We start from the raw sequence: 21,191 nt of genomic DNA, 5'->3' as shown, positions 1-21,191 counted from the left end.
TCATTATGCAAGTGTATTGTTTGTAAGGTTGGGGAAACATGCAGTCAGCTGAGACTGAAGAAGTCACTTGGATCAGTGACAGAACGTTTCCCCCACTGAAAACGCTACGTTCAGATGAACAGAATCAACTTTTGGGATAGAAGTAATAATGCATGAACTAGCTTTTAGCATCACTCTGAGAAAGGATGTTTCTAATCTCAGCAGTACTGCCCAGTACTGGGCAGTACTGGGCAGTCATACATATTCGTTTAATGTGCACATTGAAAGATATATCTTGGGCAAAAGAACCTCCAAGATTGGAGTGCCATCTCAGTATCTGGTTCAAAATCCATGGTTTCAAGATTTTTAGGGCTGAGTCCATTAACCTCAGTTTTACTTGAATTTAGAAGCAGGAAATTACAGGTCATCCAGGTCTTTATGTCTTCAAGAAATGCCAATAGTTTAACTATTTTTTTGTGTCATCTGGCTTCAACTAGGTATAGTCATCAATGCAATGAAAATCTATGCATTGTTTTCTAATAATGTTGCCTAATTCCCTTAGGATATATAATGCAAAAAATAGTGGTACCAGCATAGAGCCCTGTGGAACTCCATGGCTAACTTTCATTTAAGACGAGCACTTCATATTTACATGCATAAGCTGGCATCTGTCTGAATGCAATGTTGAATCATATTTGGTATTAAAATAAAAAGCTTGGTGTTTAAAACTAAAAGCTGGAATGATGCACAAGAGTGAAACTTTAAATCTGGAAGTCTGATTGCATGCAGTAGATAAATGTTACCAAATTGTTATAACAATTGTGTGGTTATGGGTATGCAACTATAACTACCCCATGTTCATACTGACAAAAACTGGTCTCTGTCGCCATTGCTTCAACAATCAAACATAATAAGATGCAAAGCCAGATATTTTTGTGATATGAAACTGCTGTGAGCATGTGAGAATGATCAGTGGAAAGATGTGTTAAAACGACGAGCATTTCAAACCACATTCCCTGAGGTTCAGCAACACAGACGATCCTCAAACATGACCAAATAGCAACGCACTGGCATTGTGGAAATCATTATTGATGACCTGGATATAGACTGGCCCGACAGGCAGGCGACAAGGTTCCTGCAGAGTTTAATGAAAAGCATCACTCAGTAGAGGAAAGCAGTCCTCTCCAGGACTGTGGCAGATTGAGTGCGCAGTCATGTGTGAGCTGTAAGAAACTGGTGGGGAGAGAAGTACATTTGGAATATATTAACATCGCTGTGGCATGCGGGCAGCAAATGGAGTGACTCATTCAATTTCCTCCCAATTGTTTTCACTCACATAAGGTTTCAATTGGATTGAATAACATTTAATAATATTGTTTGTAGCTGTCAATACAGTAGTCATGCAGTAGTGATAAACGACAGACATAGATCTAATAATGTTGCTTAAATGATTAACACAACAGAAACCTTTTATTATTTGATAGAAAATAAATTAGAAACTGAGTTTTAAATCTTTATATCTTACTATTCTGGCTATCTTAGCCAGGTTTTAGCATAGTGTCTGTTTTAAATCCTAGATTTAAAGAAGATCCTCAGTCGAGATCGGTTTCAGTTAAGTGGCAGTTTTCTGATTTCTGCTCCCTGCGCTTTGCTTTAGAAGGCCTCATGTGAAAAAGAAAGTTTTCACAGCACTGTGCTATACTTTGGAAAACTAAATCCTGCCCTTTTGTTTTTTTGTTTTGTTTTCTGTTCTCATGCTGTCCTCCCATAGGACCCCAGCATGAGTAGAGGTCTCTTTTTTCCCCTCCTTGACTTGCCTATTGTTTTGTACATTTCAGTGTTTTTCCATAATGCTACCGTCTCCAACCTGTCTCCCCTGCTGTCTTCGCTGCAGGGCAACTTACATGTGACAAATAAAGGCTTTATTGACTCTTGTAGTTTGAAGTAGTTTGAAGAACCACCTTTAGCAGCAATAACATGAAGTAATTGTTTTCTGTATGACTTTATCAGTATCTCACATTATTGTGGAGGAATTTTGGCCCACTATTTGTTACAATATGCTTCAGTTAATTTAGGTTTGCAGGATTTGTAAGCTCCCATCACAGCATTTCAGCCATTTTGAGGTAGGGACTTTGACTGGCTCATTGCAAAACCTTCATTTGTTTCTTTTTTAAGCATTCTGGGTTAGATTCAGTGCTGTGCTTGGGATCATTGTCTGGTGCAAAATGCAAGTTGGGCCAAGCTTTAGCTGTCAACAGACAGTCTCAGATTTGACTCTAGAATATTTTGGTATACCAAAGAATTCATGGTTGACCCCTCACATGCAAAGTACCCACATCCTGCGACTGCAAAACAAGCCAAAATCAGCACGCCTCCACCACTGGGTTTGATAGTTGGTGTGAGATGTTTGTGCTAATATTTCGTGCTCGGTTTTCTTCAAATGTGGCCAATCATCTTCACTTTGGTCTCACCTGTACAAAGGTTTGTGCTCTAGAAGTCTTTGTAGTTTGTTTAGATGCAAAGTTGCATCTAAACATGTTATTTTTAGAGAGAAAAGGCTTTCTGCTGTTAACACTTGCTAACATGCCATACTAGTTCAGTTTTTTTCTAATAGTGCTGTAACTGTAACATTTAACACACTAACTGAGGCCTGCAGTCTGAGACCAAACTTTTGCGGTTGTTTGCATTTTTTCTGAGCATTGCATGATCTGACCTTTTGGCAAATTGGCATGTATGTCTACACTTGGAAAGATTATGGCATCGTGTTAGCATACAGCTGAATACTGCCAAAACTTCTGCTTTTATAGTGGTTCTCACACTAGCAGCACCTGTTTGCTACTAACCATTCGAATTCCTGTGAAAGCAGTTAGGGTGTACTTATTTTTTCCACAGCATTGCACAAAATGCTGTGGACACTTTTTTTTCACATAACTGTACTCTTTTGTGTATTCCCCTTAATCAGAGATGCCGAGGACAAACAAAGACAGAGTCAAAAAATGTGTTGCAAAATCTTGACAAGTAACTTGCTTTCGATTGATTACCAAGGATCATCTCAAAAACATCTTAAGAAACGTCTCAAAGCTGCCCCAACTGTTTCTCAGAGTTTTAGAAAAAGGCGACTCAAATGATAAACTAAGACTTAAAAATCCTTCCACCTCTTTCCCATCCCATAACCCATAAAGGACATACATATTTTTTTAAAGCTAAAGTCCTAAACTTAATGACTTATGATCTTATGATGGTTCTGTGTGTGTGTGTGTGTGTGTGTGTGTGTGTGTGTGTGTGTGTGTGTGTGTGTGTGTGTGTGTGTGTGTGTGTGTGTGCATCTGTTAGTGAGAGAGATTTGGTATTGCAAGTGACCTAGCCTCAGTCAGTGGTGACACAGTTTGCTTAATATGACAGGCATAATAGAATTTTCCCAGCGTTTGGATGTCTTCCCAAAAAGCTTTGTTCCTTTACCATGAAATTTACTTTGTGGCCATCGGCCTCTGGCTGTACAAGCCAGTGCGGTTTTCAGAAGCGCATCACCTAAGGCAATGCATCTTTACTGTGTGTGTGTGTGTGTCCTCATGTGCATCTTTTGATTCCTCTGTTGTGTTATATATTGCAATGATTGCAGGTTTAAAGCTTCTGGAGCTTTCTCTACTTAACAGTCTCTGTTTTTTAATTAGCTCACTTGCCCACTGAAGACCTGTCAGTTTGTTTAGAAAAACTGCAGTACATCCAAAAACCAGCGTGCATAAATATCATAGCCTTGTGTATTGTTGTGCAAACGATGTGCAAGTAAACAGTTGCTGCTTGAGTTCACATTTGTGCTCCACTGTCAACATTTATCACTGCAAAAGTGACTCATTTGCTTGCAGGGTTTCCCAGCATCTTGGGTGTTACACAACACCACGGCCCTCTCTGTCGGCCTCTCCGTGCCCTTTTTTTTTTCGTGCACTTCACTCAGATAGAAGCAGAACCGCAGCTGTGGGATGGAGCAGATTACAGAGGGATTGATGGGAGCAGAAAAAGGAGTCAACCTCCATCTAACCCTTGCTTTGGCTATAAAATGACCTCTGGAAAAAAACCCAAACAAATCCAAACATCAACAAAAGATTATCCCCATCAGTTCCAATACACAGTTTTCCCTCTCAAACCAATTGACACAGATCTCAATACAGGGAGAGACAGAAACGTGACAGCAACGCACGAGTTTGAAGATGTATTCACTGGCTGATTTTTTATTTTGTTGTTGTGTGTGTAACCAGCAGCATGATGTCTGTCCTGATGCTGAGCTGCACCATAATGTATGTTACTGTGAGCTGGAATTTGATAAGGAAATGAATGCAATATTGATTTTAGTACACAAAAGCATGTGTTTGGAACATCTTCAAATGGTCACCAGGGCTTGATACCAACCCCTCACATATTTTCAGTGGATAAGTTTTGTGGTTGTACGTTGTCAGAGTGTTTTTTTCTGCGTCATCGTCTTTTTCAATCTGTGTCTTTTGCATTTTATTGTCAGATTTTGTCCCAGATTTGTGATCCATGGTTTTATAAGTTCAAAGGTGATCTGTTCATTGTCTCCAAATAAACACGAGTCTGTTCAAATGTGGTATTAAACACTTCAGGGTCAGTGTGTGATTCTTGCAGCTTTTCTGCACATCTAGAAAAAAAAAGAAAATGAGTAGATGAAACCTCGCTATTGTTCTTGTGCGCGTGCATGCTCACTTTTGTGCCTGGGCAGTATTTCCCACAGGTCCTAACTTCTCAACCTCTTGAGCTGGTCTTTTGGTTGTCATGGCTTATACTCAGACTCCACAAATCCTGACAATACAATTGTGCTTTTCAGCTGCACTTGTCAGGCCATGAACTCTGCTAGTACTCTGTGGTTCAAGGCTCCACTGCAAGTGGAGTCAGCACCTCTGTTGACATCACTTTTTATAGGGATTGGGTAAAATGATGTCCGGGATGAAGCTTTGTGCTTGAAACCTTGCACAACAAATAAAATCCTAATGTGCACGCTATCCGGTGTGCCGATCAATCTGCTGGATAAAATGTGTGTTTTTTTAAGTTGTGCTTTTTGTTATTCCTAACAATGAGCACTCATGTAGCACATAATGGACAACGAGCCTTGTCTAAATGACAGTGACAGTGTGGAGAAATGAGTGTATGTTTGGTACTTTCCGATATCGACCTTCCCATCAATTATACATGTCCATTAGAATCAGACTTGTCGTGTCACAGCTCCCCATGTCTCCTGAAATCCCACACTGATGTCAACAGAGACATCTTAATCAATGAAAGCCACACTATTGCACCTGGCAGATGGCTTTTAGTAAGTCCTATTTGGCTTGCCAGTCATTCTGAAAACTATTTAGCCACATACACATGCACTTCTTAATGTATGCACACAATAGCTTGCTCGCAGAGGCGTGCACCCATGCACACAGTAAACAGTTGCGTGCAAAGGTCTGCCCCAGCAGCGCTGCCAGAGCTCTAAGCCTGGGCTAATCTGGAAGGCAGCTTGGATAGTGGTGCCAGCGGATTTGCATTGATATCAAAGCTCCCTGTAGCTTTAATGGTAGCCACCGACAATGTTTACAGCACCTTAAGATCTCTTTAGATCCCCAACTACAACTGTCACAACAAATAAAACGCCTCCCCTGATGGACACTTTCATGCAACAGCACGCTAAACAAGCATTTGCTCTGTCTGTCGTGCAGTCTGACTCTATGTGTACTTTGAATTATAGCAGACAAAGACATAGCAACAAAGTGTGTCAATACGCCGTTTGGCAACCAGTTGTCACCTGAATAGCTTAAATGCAGCTTAGCATTGAGTCTCCAAGTGTCTTGAACTCTACCAGAAGGATGGGGGAGCAGTTTCCTATCAGATATTCCTTAAGTGGGTGTTTTGATGATGGTGTTGAAGAGGGCAGGGAGTCCACAGTCTCCTACAGGTGTTCATCTGGGTTGAGAACCATCATTTTCATAGTGATCAAACCATTCAGTGAGCCCTCATGTCTTTGCCCTTTATGGTTCATTATAGGATAAGAAAAAAGGGTAACTGTGTCTCCTTCACTGTAGGATACAAGGGTTGTTTTTCTTTTTAACTTTTGTTACCCATCTCATATATTCCACAGCAATCTGGAGACTAGGAAAACGACTGACAAATGTATCTTGTCATGTCAGCCCTCAAGCCCGAGGCCACCACTGTCCTTGGTTGCTGTTTTACACACTGCATACATTAGTTGTGACATTACCGAGGACCAGTGGTGATTAAACAGTGATTTACTCTGCTCTCATCCTGTTGCCAAAACGCTCACTGGGCTGCTGTACGCTGTCAGACGGCTTCATTAGCTCAGATTAAAGCTTTAGTTAGACAAACATTACTCAAAGCCTTTCAGAAGTAATCCTATTGGGTGACATAAACCCTGGTAGGTTGGGCCACACCACATCATCACATCTTGTCTATGTGGCTCCAGAGTATCTTGGTATGTTTATAATGCAGTTAATATATTTCTGTTTAAATGCCACGTGTCCCTTTTCTTTTTTCTCTCTTCTTATTGCTAAATTGAGTTTTCCAATGGGAGCTGTCCCATCAACACTGGAGGAAAGTGACTTCACATAATGTCTGGGGTATGTGGCACATCACAGCTGAAGGTTTTTCCCTTGCACTATGTCATCTTTCTTAAAAGAACTGTGTTGTGGTGGAATTTGGCTTGCATGGTTTACTACACACTAATACACAGTGAGCTACTGTGCTTTTCAGTTTGCTGTGCATGCTTTGTACACTAGGGTGCGGCAGAGTAGACCATCTACGTGTGTGTGTTTAGTGAGTGTGATGCGTTTCAGTGACAGTAGATTGAGGCAGTATATTTATTAGGGTACAGTTTCACAAACAACGATTAATCGGTGAATACATTACTACATTCATCAAGTACGTTTAAAACATGTTCATTGCGATATTTGACAGGACATTGTCAGTAATGCAAAATATGACCGAGAGGGCGATTCTGCAGCAACAAATCCTTGCAAACTCTGCTTTGCTGCCTCGTTTTGTAAGCATTGTGCGGGTAGTGATAGTTTTATAGCCCACAAATAATATAGCTCAAATGAAAAATCTGATTTTCTTTATTTTTAAGGACGATTCGTTCAAGCAAAAATAAAACCTGGAAACCACCTTTCACTGCAAGCCTTGCTTTCGTATGTATTTCTTTTTAACTTAAAAATAAACAATAATTATATCCAATTGACATATAAACGCGGATCATAAATCCGATAGGTTGTCCAGATTTAAGCGTTTCCGGTTTAAAACAAAGACGACATTTACTCGAAATTTTCCATTAATTAAAACAGACTGAATATGAATCAACGATCTTGCTTAAAATCCTCTCACTAGTTTCGGCTTTAATTCCAGAGATTGTACAAGCGAAATCCAGCGGATCAGTCGTTACTTTTATTTTGACAACGCATTCGCCTAATTTCCGGCGTAAGCATGGCGTCTGTCGGTCTGTACAAAACTTGACGCAGCGGCCAAACCGGTCCCGCAGAGCCCGTTTCTGGAAGCTGCATCCGCTAATTTAGTAAGAAAAGGCTTAGTCCAGTCCAGCGCACATTACACTTGAATATTTTGGGGTTTCTTTGCAAAATGTGTACGTCTCCTTTAGCCCTTAGTTAGCTAAATCCCTCCGATCTGCGAGCGCCCTGACCCACCATCAGCCTCGGTTTTAAGGGGCAGATTTGTGCCTCCTCTGCCCTTCGCGTGCGACCCCTCCCCTCTCTACTACTCTCAGGTCGGGTTGGGCTAATGGTGCATTTGAGTACTCTTCGTAAATTTGCTAATATATCACGAGTTTCGAATAACTGTGCTTAAAAACCACATACATTTAAACAAATATAGCACCACCACAATGTAGACATTAGCTTTTATCTCTAGTGATTTTATGAAACCGAACAGAAGCTCTGCTCTGCAGAATACAGAAAAAAATCCTATCGACACGTAACTTTTCATGCTCCTTTCAAGTCTTGAAAGTAGCCCGCATGTATAACTAAAAAATGAATAATATTCAGCTATTATTCATCCATAATTATTTACTCAATTACGAAAAAAAACCGCCATGTTAAAATACATAAACAAAACAAGTTGTTTGCCAAATTCAGACAGGGCCTGAATGCAACATAAGCCTAGTGTGTGTGCGCTCGCGCCGTGTTTGTGAGGCAGAGAGTTGCGTGCGAAGAGCTCGACATGTCATTCAGAGGAATCCGCCACCTGAAACGCGAGGAAGTGAAGGCGACTCAATTGGGTATAAAGCATCAGCCAACATCTGCCCCGAGCAGTGCAAAGCTGATGAAAACATCAGCTCGGAGCTCATACAGGACCACTCAGATTTATTTGATTTCCCCTGGATTTATCGCTGGGAGTCGGTGCACCCTGGGAGACGCATCTCTTTTCAGCACTTAAAGTGAATGTGACTCCACAGCCAACACTATACTGGAATTAACAGAAAGCCGCACATATCTCAGGTCAGTGCTCGCATTTGTGGCGCTTTTTTGTCATTTTAAATTTCCAGTTTCTTTATTTAATTTTCTTCTGATTTTAAGCATTCAGCATGTCTTCTGCAGTTTTGCATACAGGCTATCCAAGTTGCACCGGCGTGCTCTACTTATTTATTTTACTTTTTTTGTATTTTATTATTGGTTAATTTGTTTTATTCAATTAGATGTTTGCTATTTTTTTTATATCACTATCGAGTAATAATAAAAATATTAAACCTATTTTGCAATTTCCCTAATATTTTTTTTCTTTAAAGCACTTTAGGCTGTTTTAAGTGGATTGTTGTATTTACTTTTAGGGATGCTGGAATTTCCTGCGTATTTATTCCAAACTGAGGAGTTTTCAGTGACATATAACTGCGAGTGTGTATATATTTGAATGCACTCTCCCTTCCAGCGTGGGTCAGGGTACTTTCTCCAGCCTCACGTAAAGTTATTCTGTGTCCTCCGCAGCGCACCTGTTACCTCCACGGAGCGCGAGATCATGATCCCTCCTGGAGACTGCATGTATGCGGGCAGAAAGAGGAGGAAGCCCATCCAGAAACAGTTAAGGAGCGCTCTTCAGTATTTATTGTTTATGTGTTCACATGTGTTCAGTCATTGTTTCCTGAGGCTGCACACTTTTGTTGGTTCAAAATAAACTTCTTCTCTCTGCCCTGTGATTCTAGGTTATAATGAATGACAGGAAGTAATTGAGGTTCTAGCATGAAGGTGTGAAAATTATAGCACAAGTTGGTATGGGTTTTAATAGAAGACTTCACATCTATCACAACTTTCATTTAACACTGCTGTCAGCAGATCTGGTGCAGCTTTAAAGTTAATTAATTAGAATTTGACTGCCCTCTGTGAGCTGTCCAAAGTTTCCTACGGACTTGTTTCCAAATACGCACAAATGGGGCTGATTGATCAATGATTAAAATTAATTGAATTTTTTCAGGTTCTTTTTTTTAACCCTTGCATGTCCTTTTCAAAATTGTTTTTAATGCAGTCACAGGAGTCACGGTATCATTCGTTCACTGTTTTAAATGTCCACGGCTTTTAATGCCAGGATACTTTTTGTTGGACAGTTATGTCAGCTGATGTCATGAGCAGTGGTTGGCAAGTTGTATAAGATTTTGAAGAGGGAAGTGGTAATTTAACGAGGCCGGTAGCGTTTTTGACAGTGCTGCTAATACAAGGGGGAAATCTTTGCCACGTCAAACCGAGCCTGCTAATTCTGCCATTAGAGTCTTGAGGATTTAGAGTTAAAGTTAAAGGGAAGTTTTAATTATTATTTAATACTGAATTTGCGCAACTCAAAGTTTGTGTAAGTAACAGGCGATTTAAACTGTAGTCTAGACCACACCGTGACATTTAAACATATTTCTTTACGCACTTTTTCACTGGCAACAAGTGGAAAATATATTCGACCGTTAATGTAAACGTCTCGGCGCGGCGCGGCGTGAGCTGAAAAGTTTAAACTCTCAGCTGTGGAAATCAGAGCTGACCGTTGCGTATGTGGATCGTGTTAAGGTCAGCTGGTAAAGCCGTGGTACACCATACTAACGTTCACAAATAACTAGGAGAGTTTTATGCTCTCAGGGAAAGATCGTGCCGTCTGTGCGGTACCTCTAATGTCACATCTCTTTCATGCAAAGCTACAAAGCTACAGAAACGCTTGATATCAGAAAAATGCCCAAATCGCTTCCTTTTATCTGGTGGTGAATGCACACATCTTTTTTTTTCTTCTTTTTTTTAAAGGGAAGCAGAGATGATTGATGTGCATGCTGTGTTGTTGAAGGCTGAGTCAAAAGGAACTATGGTTTTAAAGAAAAACGGACTCGTACACTGTGTGGTTTATCTGGTCATGTGTCTGTCCTTGGTTTGCAAGTTGCCATGCTTGCCATACGTAAACAAGGCAAAACACCATCCTATTGTTTGTGTCATCAAAATGAGGAACAGCTATTTAGCAAAAAAAAAACCAATAGGTATCTATTTCAAAAAAGTCCTCAAACAGTGAGTCAGTAATCACTTTACTGTAACCTCAGAGAGTCTGACACTGTGTTGATATGAGTGTGTTTTGGCGTTTTTGCGGTATAGCGTGTTAAAAACTGGCTTGGTGCCACACTTCATACTTCATATATTACTGATACAATCAACAAGTGTGTGTGTGCGCCCTGTAAAAAAGGCCTGCATCATGTCGTTTCCACCGTCTTTGCTTTCACCAGTAGCGTAGCTCCAACAAGTGAAGTTAAACAAACTTAATCCTCTTCTTTGTACACACACACACACACACACACACACACACACACACACTCCGATGTCCTCTCAGACCTGGGATCTGTCTTTACCTTATATCCGTCTCATCATCAGGAAGCCATCCTCTGCCAATGAGAAAACCAACCCATCCAAGCGGCACCGGGACAGGCTGAATGCTGAACTGGACCGCCTGGCCAGCCTGCTGCCATTCCCCCCAGATGTCATCTCCAAGCTGGACAAGCTGTCAGTGCTCCGTCTTGCTGTTTCCTACCTCCGCGTCAAGAGTTTCTTCCAAGGTAAAGGAGGTACAAAAGGCGGCATTGTTGCAGTAGTGGTTTAGGTATTTTGCTTATGTGGAAGTGTGTGGCTTTGAGTTAGCTGGAAGCTCCTGAGTGGATGTGGGTCAGGCCAATAAATAGCTTTAAATTTTCTTTTTTGTTTTGTTTTGTTTTTTTTGCATATGAACATAGAGGCCTCTGTTGTCCACTTCTGATTCAGTTACCTGGACATTATTGGAGCGAAGCGCAGGGTTCACTTTTACTATGCAAACACAGAAATAGTGGTAACAGAACTATAGGTAGTAATGTCTTCCTTTCAGCAGATGGAAAGAATGCATAGTGTTTTGCAACACTTTGACATGTAAATTGTAATTTCAAAGGTTTTAAATGTCAGAATACTGAGCTAAAAAAAAAGTGTGTTGGAATAACCTGTGCACTCTTTCTGTCGGCCTCAGGAGTGAGATTCCCCAAGGCTCCGTAGCAAAAACGTAGATAAGAAGATCTGTGCATGTTGCCATTACACTTCAGATTACAGTGATTTACGATGTGAAAATGCTTTCTAGATACGAGGAACCGCAAATAACTATTATGACCTTTATCTCTTTTAAACGCATGTAATTAGAAGGTATTTTGAGTTTTCCCACCCTCCCACTGTCAACTGAATGCCTCCCGTCCTCTCCTCGTGTTCCTCCACGATTTGCTTCAAATATTTATGCGCTGCTTTAGAAAGTATTTTGTTGCCAGTGGCCTTGGCAGCTGCCTTATCAACACAGCGGCTACTGGCACAGCTGGATGTGACAGGCCTAGAAACAAGAGGCACTTTTTTATTATTACAAAAAACGAGCACTCTTGCAAGGAGAAAAAGCATTAGTAGGATAAAAGGGAAAGGCAGGGCAGTGAAGAAGAAGCAGCAGCGGAGCTCCCGAGAGGTTCACTACCTAGCCTGCCCTCGGGGCTGAAAGAAAATTCTCACTGAAAGCTCTCTTTGAGGAGACGGCAGATGAATTTGTGAGGCTCTGGTGTCCTCAAAGTTTTGCAGCTAGTCTTTAACCTTCTCCTCCTCCTCCTGATCCTCCTCTGACGCTTAACCTCGATCATTTGTTGCCTTATTCAGCTTAGCCACCACACAAAGTTGGCAGGCAGGTGCTGAATGGAGTTATTAAAGGGGCATTTCCCAGATCAGGGCTCACGCAGAGATAAAGACCACAACCACCGCTTTAACGAAGAGTGATGCCGAGGACTGTCGATGCCATCTGAGAGCTGCAAAGGGAAGGAGACGGTTCAGTTCAGTCATGTGTGGAGGCTGGTGCAAGTGTTGAAAGGTGTGCAGAAGCCGTTGGCTTGAGTGGCAACGCTGCTGGGTGAAAACTACGCTCACAAGGGGGAGTTTTCTTGAATATATCTGTGCAGGGTTTTTTTTAAGCATTACAAAAAAGGTAAATGTGGAAAAGATCATTTAAGATCCTTTATTCCGAACTCTTTGAAGATGCGTTCAGGCCAAGGCTTCTGTCTGTTTTCCCCACCTCTGCTGGGTGCCTTGTTATCAGTGGCAGTTGTGACCGGCTTATCTGTCTTTTGATGCTCCGGTAATGAGATTAATTAGTGCGATTTGAGTTGGTATACATGTGGAATGTCTTGCCCTCCTTCATTTGATAAACTCGTTTGGGCTTTCCACTGATATTTACACATGGAGTGTTGATCAGAGCTTTTCCAGATAAATCTGGAGATGAACAAGTAAGTTTCCACATCCTCCCTGTGGTTTTCAGCGACCGTCATATTTGTCTGTTTCTTTTTTTCTTTCTTCATTTCAAAAGTGAGTCATTGAGACGAAAACACATTATGAAAGCATGAAACCAGCAACCTTAAGTTTCATTTGTTCTTATAACCACTTTTTCTGGGGGAAGCACAGACTTTTTAAAGTGCAGTTACTCTGTATTTCCACCGGAGGGACTGTGTGAAGCTGCTACTGAGCTGAGCTATGGCTGATATCCTTTTCAGTTTGTTCAGATACAGCAGTGGGTGGGAAATTTGACTACAGTTATACCATTTGTCTTTGTAAAAGCATAAGTTTATCAACTTGATCTGAGACTATTCAGGTATGTCATGCAAGGTGTGCTGAAAGGTGCAGACAGGCAGGAGGAGAGGGAAACCGTGCAGCAGCAGGTGTTCTGGAAGCTCCCTGAGATTCTATGCTGGTTGTCTTTGTTGCGTGACAACTCGAAGGTGGAGCTCATTGAACAGTGTGTGGCCACGTAGTTCATGCAAATATACCCTAAGGGTGTGTGTGTGTGTGTGTGTGTGTGTGTGTGTGTGTGTGTGTGTGTGTGTGTGTGTGTGTGTGTGCGTGAGAATAAAAAGCTCACCTGAATCATCATATTCCACTGGGATCAGAACTTCACTGGAAATTTAGATGATTTGTTTAAAGGCCCATGACTGAGATCACTACATGCACTATTTCATATGCATCTATAGTAGAGGAAAAACTAGCAAATAAATAAATAAAGAGTGAAAGTATTTTGCATACATAAACAATTTCTATACTTTTTTTTTCTTTGTCTGCTTGTAGACAGATGCATGGCACAGGAACATTTTCACAAGCAGGCCTAACAACCAAATGTTTTTACAGATAAGAAAATAAGGGACACTGTTAGAAATGTAACTTTAGAGTTGAAGCTACTGTCTAATGGAAACCACCACTGTGCAAGCATTTGCCCTTTAAAAATTATTTTTTTTAAGCAGGTTTGTTTTGTTGGTACTTTTACTGATTTATTTTACTCTCTTTGTGACCCCTTGTCTGTGAAAGGCACATTGTAAGTAAATATTACTTAATTGATTATTATAAACTTATAAAATGTACCCGTCTTCTGACATCCATGTGAAAACTGAAAACTGGTGGCCTAGTTTCATTTTCTTTGTTAAAGTTGAGTTCTGCTGCCACATTTTTCCCCGAGTCGAGACGGGACGCGGCAAAAAGTCATATTCTCCTCTTTCCATAAACCATTACTCTAGCAGTAAAGTTTGCCGAGCTAGTGAAAATGGCCCCAGAGGGGCAAAGCTCTCCTTTAAAAATAACAAAAATAATAAGAATAAATAAATTTTAAAAAAGGAAAGAAAGTCATCAGTTTGTAGCCTACAGCTGCGTGGAACTCTTTGTCCCATGTTTTTCATTTAAATTTGATTAAAGGCCAGAGTTGGCTTTTTTTCCTGCCTTTTTAGGCAGATGTCCAATCAGGTAGGTCCGCATGAACGTATGTGAGAGCTGACAGTCAGCAGTTGTAATTCTGCTCTTTTCTATGTTAGGTCTCTGCCCTAGCTGTAATTGCTGAGCTTGTTAAATATTTACCCTTAGGATTAACTATCTCTCCTCATTTGTCTTTCTGGCCTGATTGCCTGTATTTCTCCTCCGGTGCATATGTGTTTTACCCTGTTTGTGTGATTGTGTTTCTCATTATTTTAAAGTAGGATATTCTTGTTCTTTTTTTTTAATTTTAATAAGGTTGCTGCATTTTTTTCAGGGATTAGGTAATTAAAGGCAACTCTTAAAGGGAACATTCCCTTTTTGAGAGATGCTGGCAGGGGGTTGTGTTTTTCTATATCAATGACATTAAAGGGATCCTGATAAAATAAAGCTGGATGAGGAGTCATCGCTTTGATTAATGGTGTTCAATAACTTCTTTTTCCTTTATTACTCTTCACCCCCACTTTCCTCTGAGAAGATATGAATTGGATCTGCCTTTAATGAGAGTGGAAAGTCAACAGAGTTAGAGATAATAATAAACTGGGCAGCATCTTCTTTGCTAATGCACATGCTGCCTCTCTAATAACTAGGGTTGAATGCGTTGCACTGTTATGGGTTTTATATCGGTTGATGTAATTCATAACAATGCACTAATACTAGCTGTTGGTACGACTTATATTTTAAAAATGTCAGGGATCATTATGCTCTGTTTGTGGTCTTTGTTTGCTTATAATGTGGTCACACGTTTGCAAGTTGGAGTGCAGCTTGTGGTTGAAATACTGTTGCAGCCACGTTCCACATCAGCGTGTCTCCGATCGAGCGGAACATTTTCAAACGTGAATTGTGTGAAGAAAAAAACTGTTTCAGTTGGTCCTGAAACTTCTCTTGGTGTTTTGTGCCTGCAAACAAGGCTCTAAGACCACCACACTTTCCCAGTAACCAAGAATAGACACCTGACTGTATCAGGAAGCGTTCTCCTAACCAGAGAACATGGCATTGAATAAATATGATCTTAAACCTTTTGCTACTGAACCTCTGTAAATAAACAGTTAATTATGCCACACTCGTTTCCTGCGTGCTATTATTTGCAGCCTTTTTCTGTACTCAGATCTACCACGTAGACTATCAAACCTATATTACATCTGTATGGATAATGCAGATATGTTAGTTAGTTAGACAGTTCTTCTGTGGTTTGAACAGGACAAAAATGAACTTTTTGGGGCCAATATGTACTTTCGATGCAGCAGGGAAGTTGTTTGCACTTTAAAATATAATCACCGAATGATATCCAGTGTGCTTATAGGATTTGTGTGTGTGTTGTTTTGTTTTTAAATCCATCTGCAATCCTGCCAAGGATATATTGCTTCATGCCTTCGTGCCTCATGCCGGCAATCAACTTTATGAAAAACAACTAAAACTATCACAAAGTTTGGTAGAACAACAGTTATTTTAATAGTTTTTCTGCATCTTTCTTGGTACTTAAAGGAGTTACAACTACAAAATCTTTTTTTTAATCGTAAACATGATAAATACTGAATATAGATAGAGTCAGCAGAGTTAGAATGGATCCTTCTCTTTAATTCTAGAAATAAAAAAGCCTCTACACACAGTTCTCAGCAACCTGTAAAGCTAAATCATCTGATCTGAAAACTTAGCACTGTCTAGGAGTGCATGTCATAACACTCCCTAATGTTACCACCAAAAACAGATTTCAGTCCAAATATAAATACCTGCGGTGTAAATGTATCCACACTGCATTGAAGTATATTTAGAAATCTGTGTGCGTGTGTGTTTCTGGAAGTCCTTAATTAAAACCCAACCGTCCCTCATAGCTGTCGTCCGGTCGGGGTGTTGACAGCGTATGAGAACATACCCAGACAATGTAACGAGAGACTTCAGTGCAAGTCTACCAGTTTACGCCAAGTTGGGATGTGCCCACCATCCCGCTGGTATACTGAATTTTGTTTACCAGCCATCAATGCGCAGATCTGCTAATAGCAGACAGGTTTATATATGCGTGTTGTCTGACTCTAAATGCTGGCTGAGCTATAATAAAAGAGGAAGAGAAAAAAAGACCACAGAACCCACAGACTCAGGCCAGGCGCACACCATTTGTGACGTCAACCAGCAGACAGGAGACAGTTTTGTAACTCGCCGTGCAAATGAGGAAGGATGGAACAGCACAAAACAATCAGGTTCTTATTAGATCACCTCCTAATTTTGGAGAATTTCACGGACGTAAGCCCGGTCTTCATTGCTAATTGGGTTAATCCTTTTTATGTCAAGTCTGTATCAAATCCGGGTAATAAAAGTGCGGACCATTTGATTTCCCAAAGAGGGAAGTGCTGCTGCGTGATAGCCGTTTGTGAATGGAGTCTTTGCCCATGGGTGAAAATGTGTATCAGGTCACATTACAGATGGACTTTGTGTTTACTAAACTCGGAGTGACCCCACACTCTTTCCTTCCTTAATACTTTGCAACCCAAAGGCAGACAAGATGGCGAGGCAGAGTCCGAGACAAATCGGTGATCTGAGCAGACTGTAAATGAACTGAAAAGGTTTAGCAACAGAAAGGTCAGCATGTGGTCAGTTTATTGCGGTTTAGGAAACAAAAAGCTTTCTCCAAAAAAATTTCCGGTGAATCATAGACGGCGTTCACAGCTGTTCCCTTTTTTAAACCAGGCTATTAGAAAGTATCAACAGCTTGTTCAATTTGTATTTGACCCATTATAGTCCAGCGCAGTACAGATCTATGGGTCTGTAGATGTTAGCATCCTAGACTCAACACACATATTTGTGCCTTAATCTGTCTATCCTGTCTAGACTATTCCTGTTTTTTAATTTCAAAAATGTTGCAGGCTTGGCAGCTACAAACCTAAAGATTTGTGTAATCATACAGAAAATATTTTTGAAAAGCCCCAGCAACTGTAACCTGTAATTGCGATGGAACATCTCTTAATAAACAAGGTTAACTGAGAACAGCTTAGGAACATAAGCGAGTATAAAAAGACATTACAGACAGGCTCAGTGTTTCAGAAGTAAAGGTGGGCTGGCGTTTTCACCCCTGTGGTGCTCAGATAGACTGATGTTTTTTTACATAAGATTGCAAAGAATTTGAAGATTTCATTATCGGTGGTACGTAATATCATTAAAAGATTCAGAGAGGCTAAATAAATCTCTGTACACAAGGGAGAAGGCCGAGAACCAATATTGAATGAAGTGATCCTTGGACAAGCATTAAAAACCGACACTTTTCTAATGTGGCAACCCCAGCACGAGCCTGGGAACAGTTCTGAAAACTAACAGTGTTTTTATAAATTCAAGTTAAAAGCATGTAGAAACAAAGAAAAGCCACTGTCTCGTCTGAGCCCAAGCTCAGTAACTTGCACCTTTGCGAAGCCTTCATCAATGCTAAACGATATATATAACAGTCTGGAGGAATATATGCAGGTTTCTTTTTCATGGAAGGCTTTGCTTATTTTAGCAAAACAATGCCAAACCACATTTTGTAGATACTACAACATCAGAATGTCACCCACATAAAAGATGTAAAAAGAAAAAAGAAACAGCGGTTTTACTAGAGGCCTCAAATAGTTTGCTCTCAGCAGTAAGTCCCCTCAGGACGCGCAGAAAGTGCTAAATAGTAAAAAACCATCTCATCTGCTAGTCATTTCATTCAGTTTTTATTTACATTTTTACACACCATCCCAACTTTTTGGAAATGTTTTTATTTGTTTGGTTTAAAAAAAAGAAGAAGAAGATATTCCTGTCGCTGAAACGCTGGTGTCTGTTAATGATTCAGCTGCTGGGCATTGTTATAAATTATACCCGTGAAATGTCAACATGAAGATGTTGAACACGTTAGCTTGAGGGCATATACACTGACTGGTTTTGCTGCTCAGCTCGATATTCATCTTGTATTTATCTATAGTTTTTGTGTGTGTGCGCGCGTGTGTTTTAAATAAACACTTCACTAGCTGGAACGGCGGGTCCTGTATAGTCAGAGAACCAAAAAACGTGTATGGAGGTGTGGTCGTGCTCCTAAAATTCAAATAAATTATCTCCAATTAAACCCTCTATTAAACCCCTTTTATTTATTAATTCATTTATTTTGACTCTTGACTTCTTGAGTAGCTAAAGCAAGTCTTACGAGCTGATTTTAGCTGCCATGTTTGCGTATATTTAAATGTTTACGTGCATCAGAAGCAATAAAATGTTAGCGTGGACGTTAACATGAATCTGCCGTTCGTGCCAGTTAAATGTCACATGTCGCAACAAGCCTTAAGACGGATACAGACTGACTGCTCTGCTGATGTCAGCTGCATGAAATCTCCAGTTCATGCCGAGCTGCTGGATTCCAAGACTTTCTAAAAGTAGGAGAAAAAGTAGGAGAGTGAGAGGTGATGGTGTGAACGCCATGTTTCTGAAAGTGGACAAAAGCTTCCTTTGAGCGTTCGTGACACAGAGTAACCAGAGCTCGAGCCAGCAGCTTCCATTCTCACGATTATTTTTTCTGGACAATTCATTAAAGCGTTTCATGCAGCTTCTCATCGTTTTCCGATCAGCACACATCAGTACATCCTCAGAAGAGCTACTTGTGTGTATTGATTACGAGCATCCATGGAGATAATGGGTCAAAACATCTCCGTGTGTGCTGTTGAAGCCGACAAAATTTGCTCTTGTGCAAGATTATCATCTTCAAATGAGGGTACACATCCACCAGAGCCCCCACCCCTTCTTTTCTACCCATCCTTGTCTTTTTTCTTTGCCCAACATTTCTTTCTTTTTATCTCTGTCTTCTCCTCTTTCCCCCTTTGTTGTGTTCTGCCCTCCTGTAATTTTCTCTGACGTCTTTGGAAGAAATTCACCTCTCGTCTCCATTTTTGCTTCATGAGGAGTGCGTGATCGAGCTAAATGCCAGTGGTCAGGCTTTTTTCTTCTTCCTCTTTCCTTTGCATGCGATGTCTGTATACAAAGGTAGATGTATGGCCCCTTAATACATTTCCGGTGTAAATGTTAAGGTGTTCTCACTGTTATGAGCCTGTGCTCATGTTCTTATCATTCTTTCCATTTATTTTGGCATGCAAAAATCCAGCTGGTTTGATGGGGAAAGGGTTTGACAGAAGGATTTATACACAGTATAGTGACAAAGATACTTCTACTGACAGTCTTTGTTTTTTAATGTGAGCACTTTTACCCATGTAACTTTCCCTAGCACCCAATGGTACAAAACTTGTAGATCAAAAAATCTAATCCAAGTTAATGAATTGCTCTGACTGACTGTTAGTGTTTTTTACTGTTTACTTTACAACATAAGAGATTACAGGGTGTCCGCCCCAAACTAAACTAGTCTGTTATTGTCCCAATCTTTGGACTAATTTTAACATTTTTTGCCATTAAGCTCACCATTAAAATCACACTAATCAAATAGTTTTAGGTGGGATAAGCACCGTAAATGGGTGATACCATTTTTATTGCATAATCCAGGCAAGTTGTAAAAGAAAAATTGCCCTGGATGCGTGCATATTTATAGCTTTGAGTAGTTTTATGGCTAACATAGAGGTATTGTCTGCCCATTGAGTCTGTGTTAGTTGCATGTCAGCTCTCTCTCCCACCCTCGTGCATGTGTTTCCCCCCCCCCTTTGCAGTAATCAGCCACACAATAGCTGTTAAGTAGTGCGACTGGCCAGCCATGCTAATCCCTTGTATATGTCAAAAACCATGAATGGAAATGTCGCCGTACGCATTCAGCATCCTCACAGTTAACTCATTAGTTGCTTGAATCTAAAGCATGACACTGGCTTTGTCTCTGCTTGGCCTCTTGTGCCATAGACACTGAACTCACTTGAGTGGAGTTGGAGTCTGTAGGCCTGGGGGGCCCCCCAAGAGTCCCCTGGGATCACTGAAGGCCATAAGTGAATTGCTCAAATCAATGCAGAATAGGAGCCCCGTTAGACGCCAACTGTAACAGCTAGTGGAGACCATTCAGCAATGGGAGGTGTAAGAGTGTGTGTGTGTGTGTGTGCGTGCCTGCATGCTGACTGACGGGTAGAGTGTGTGTTTCAGTTTGAGTGAGTGTGAATAGACAGTCAGGGCTCATGCAGAGGGAGCAGCAGCCTTTGTTGGCCCAACACTATTGTTTGAAGCTGTCTAGTGTAATCACTGTCACAACTACCGCTTAGTGCGATACGCAGCCTGAGTGAGGGTGGAGGGGGGCGGGTGGGCAAGGAGGGAGGCAGCAAGCAACCCAAAGCCCCTGGAGATTAAGATGATAATAATATTATGGGAGCACTTTAAGGAAGCAGCGCAGCTACAAACACGCTGACATAGCCCAGCTGGTGTTTTACATTGTTTACAATATTATTGCATGCCATTAGAAATGTTAACATGCTACTCTGAAGTCAATGGTATTTAAAGATTGCTGGTTGTGCAGTGAATCTACAGTAACAGTATGGTAACGCTGTTGGCAGACTTATTTCTCATTAAAAAGCGTTTTTTTCTTTGGGTTTGCACTGTGCCGTTTATTTATTTATTGTTACAAGCAGGCATTTCCTGCAATGCTTTTGCAACCTTTTACCCTTTTTCATTTTTGGATTAGATTAAATATTTTTGAAATGCCAATTTATGCTAATTCTTTCACAAAACAAACAAATAGACAATGTTGATGTCCCTGCAAACATGGAATATGGCTTACAGGTTTACTACTCCCTAAAGCCACATGTTGAAAGCCCATTTGATAACTCATTAAGCTTTTTTTGTTTATTTGGTTTTTTCTTTTGTGGCATGCGAGCATTTCAACAGAACGGCTTCCTGTAAACGTCTTGCATGTGTTTATTGTGGAATTACCGGATTTCAGAAACTAAATCGATTTTGCAACACTGCTGGTAGGGAACTAAGAAAAAAATAAAGAATTTT

The 21,191-nt window shown here is 40.6% G+C and overlaps 1 protein-coding gene across 1 annotated transcript in view; it reads left to right on the top strand.

Moving 5' to 3' along the window:
- Positions 1-7,471: 7,471 nt before the first annotated feature.
- The window catches only part of LOC102192878 (uncharacterized), a 62,347-nt gene continuing 48,627 nt past the window's right edge, over positions 7,472-21,191 (top strand). The window contains exons 1-3 of the mRNA XM_005754217.1: positions 7,472-8,492; positions 8,976-9,068; positions 10,875-11,056. Coding sequence (XP_005754274.1) covers positions 9,007-9,068; positions 10,875-11,056 — 244 coding nt within the window. The 5' untranslated portion in view covers positions 7,472-8,492; positions 8,976-9,006. The remainder of the gene's footprint in view (positions 8,493-8,975; positions 9,069-10,874; positions 11,057-21,191) is intronic.

The sequence above is a fragment of the Pundamilia nyererei genome, unplaced genomic scaffold (genome assembly GCF_000239375.1).
Source record: "Pundamilia nyererei isolate P.nyererei 1_Seehausen unplaced genomic scaffold, PunNye1.0 scaffold00524, whole genome shotgun sequence".
Taxonomy (NCBI): Eukaryota; Metazoa; Chordata; class Actinopteri; order Cichliformes; family Cichlidae; genus Pundamilia; species Pundamilia nyererei.
Note: the sequence above shows the minus strand (reverse complement) of the source record. Positions and strands in the feature narration are given on the sequence as shown.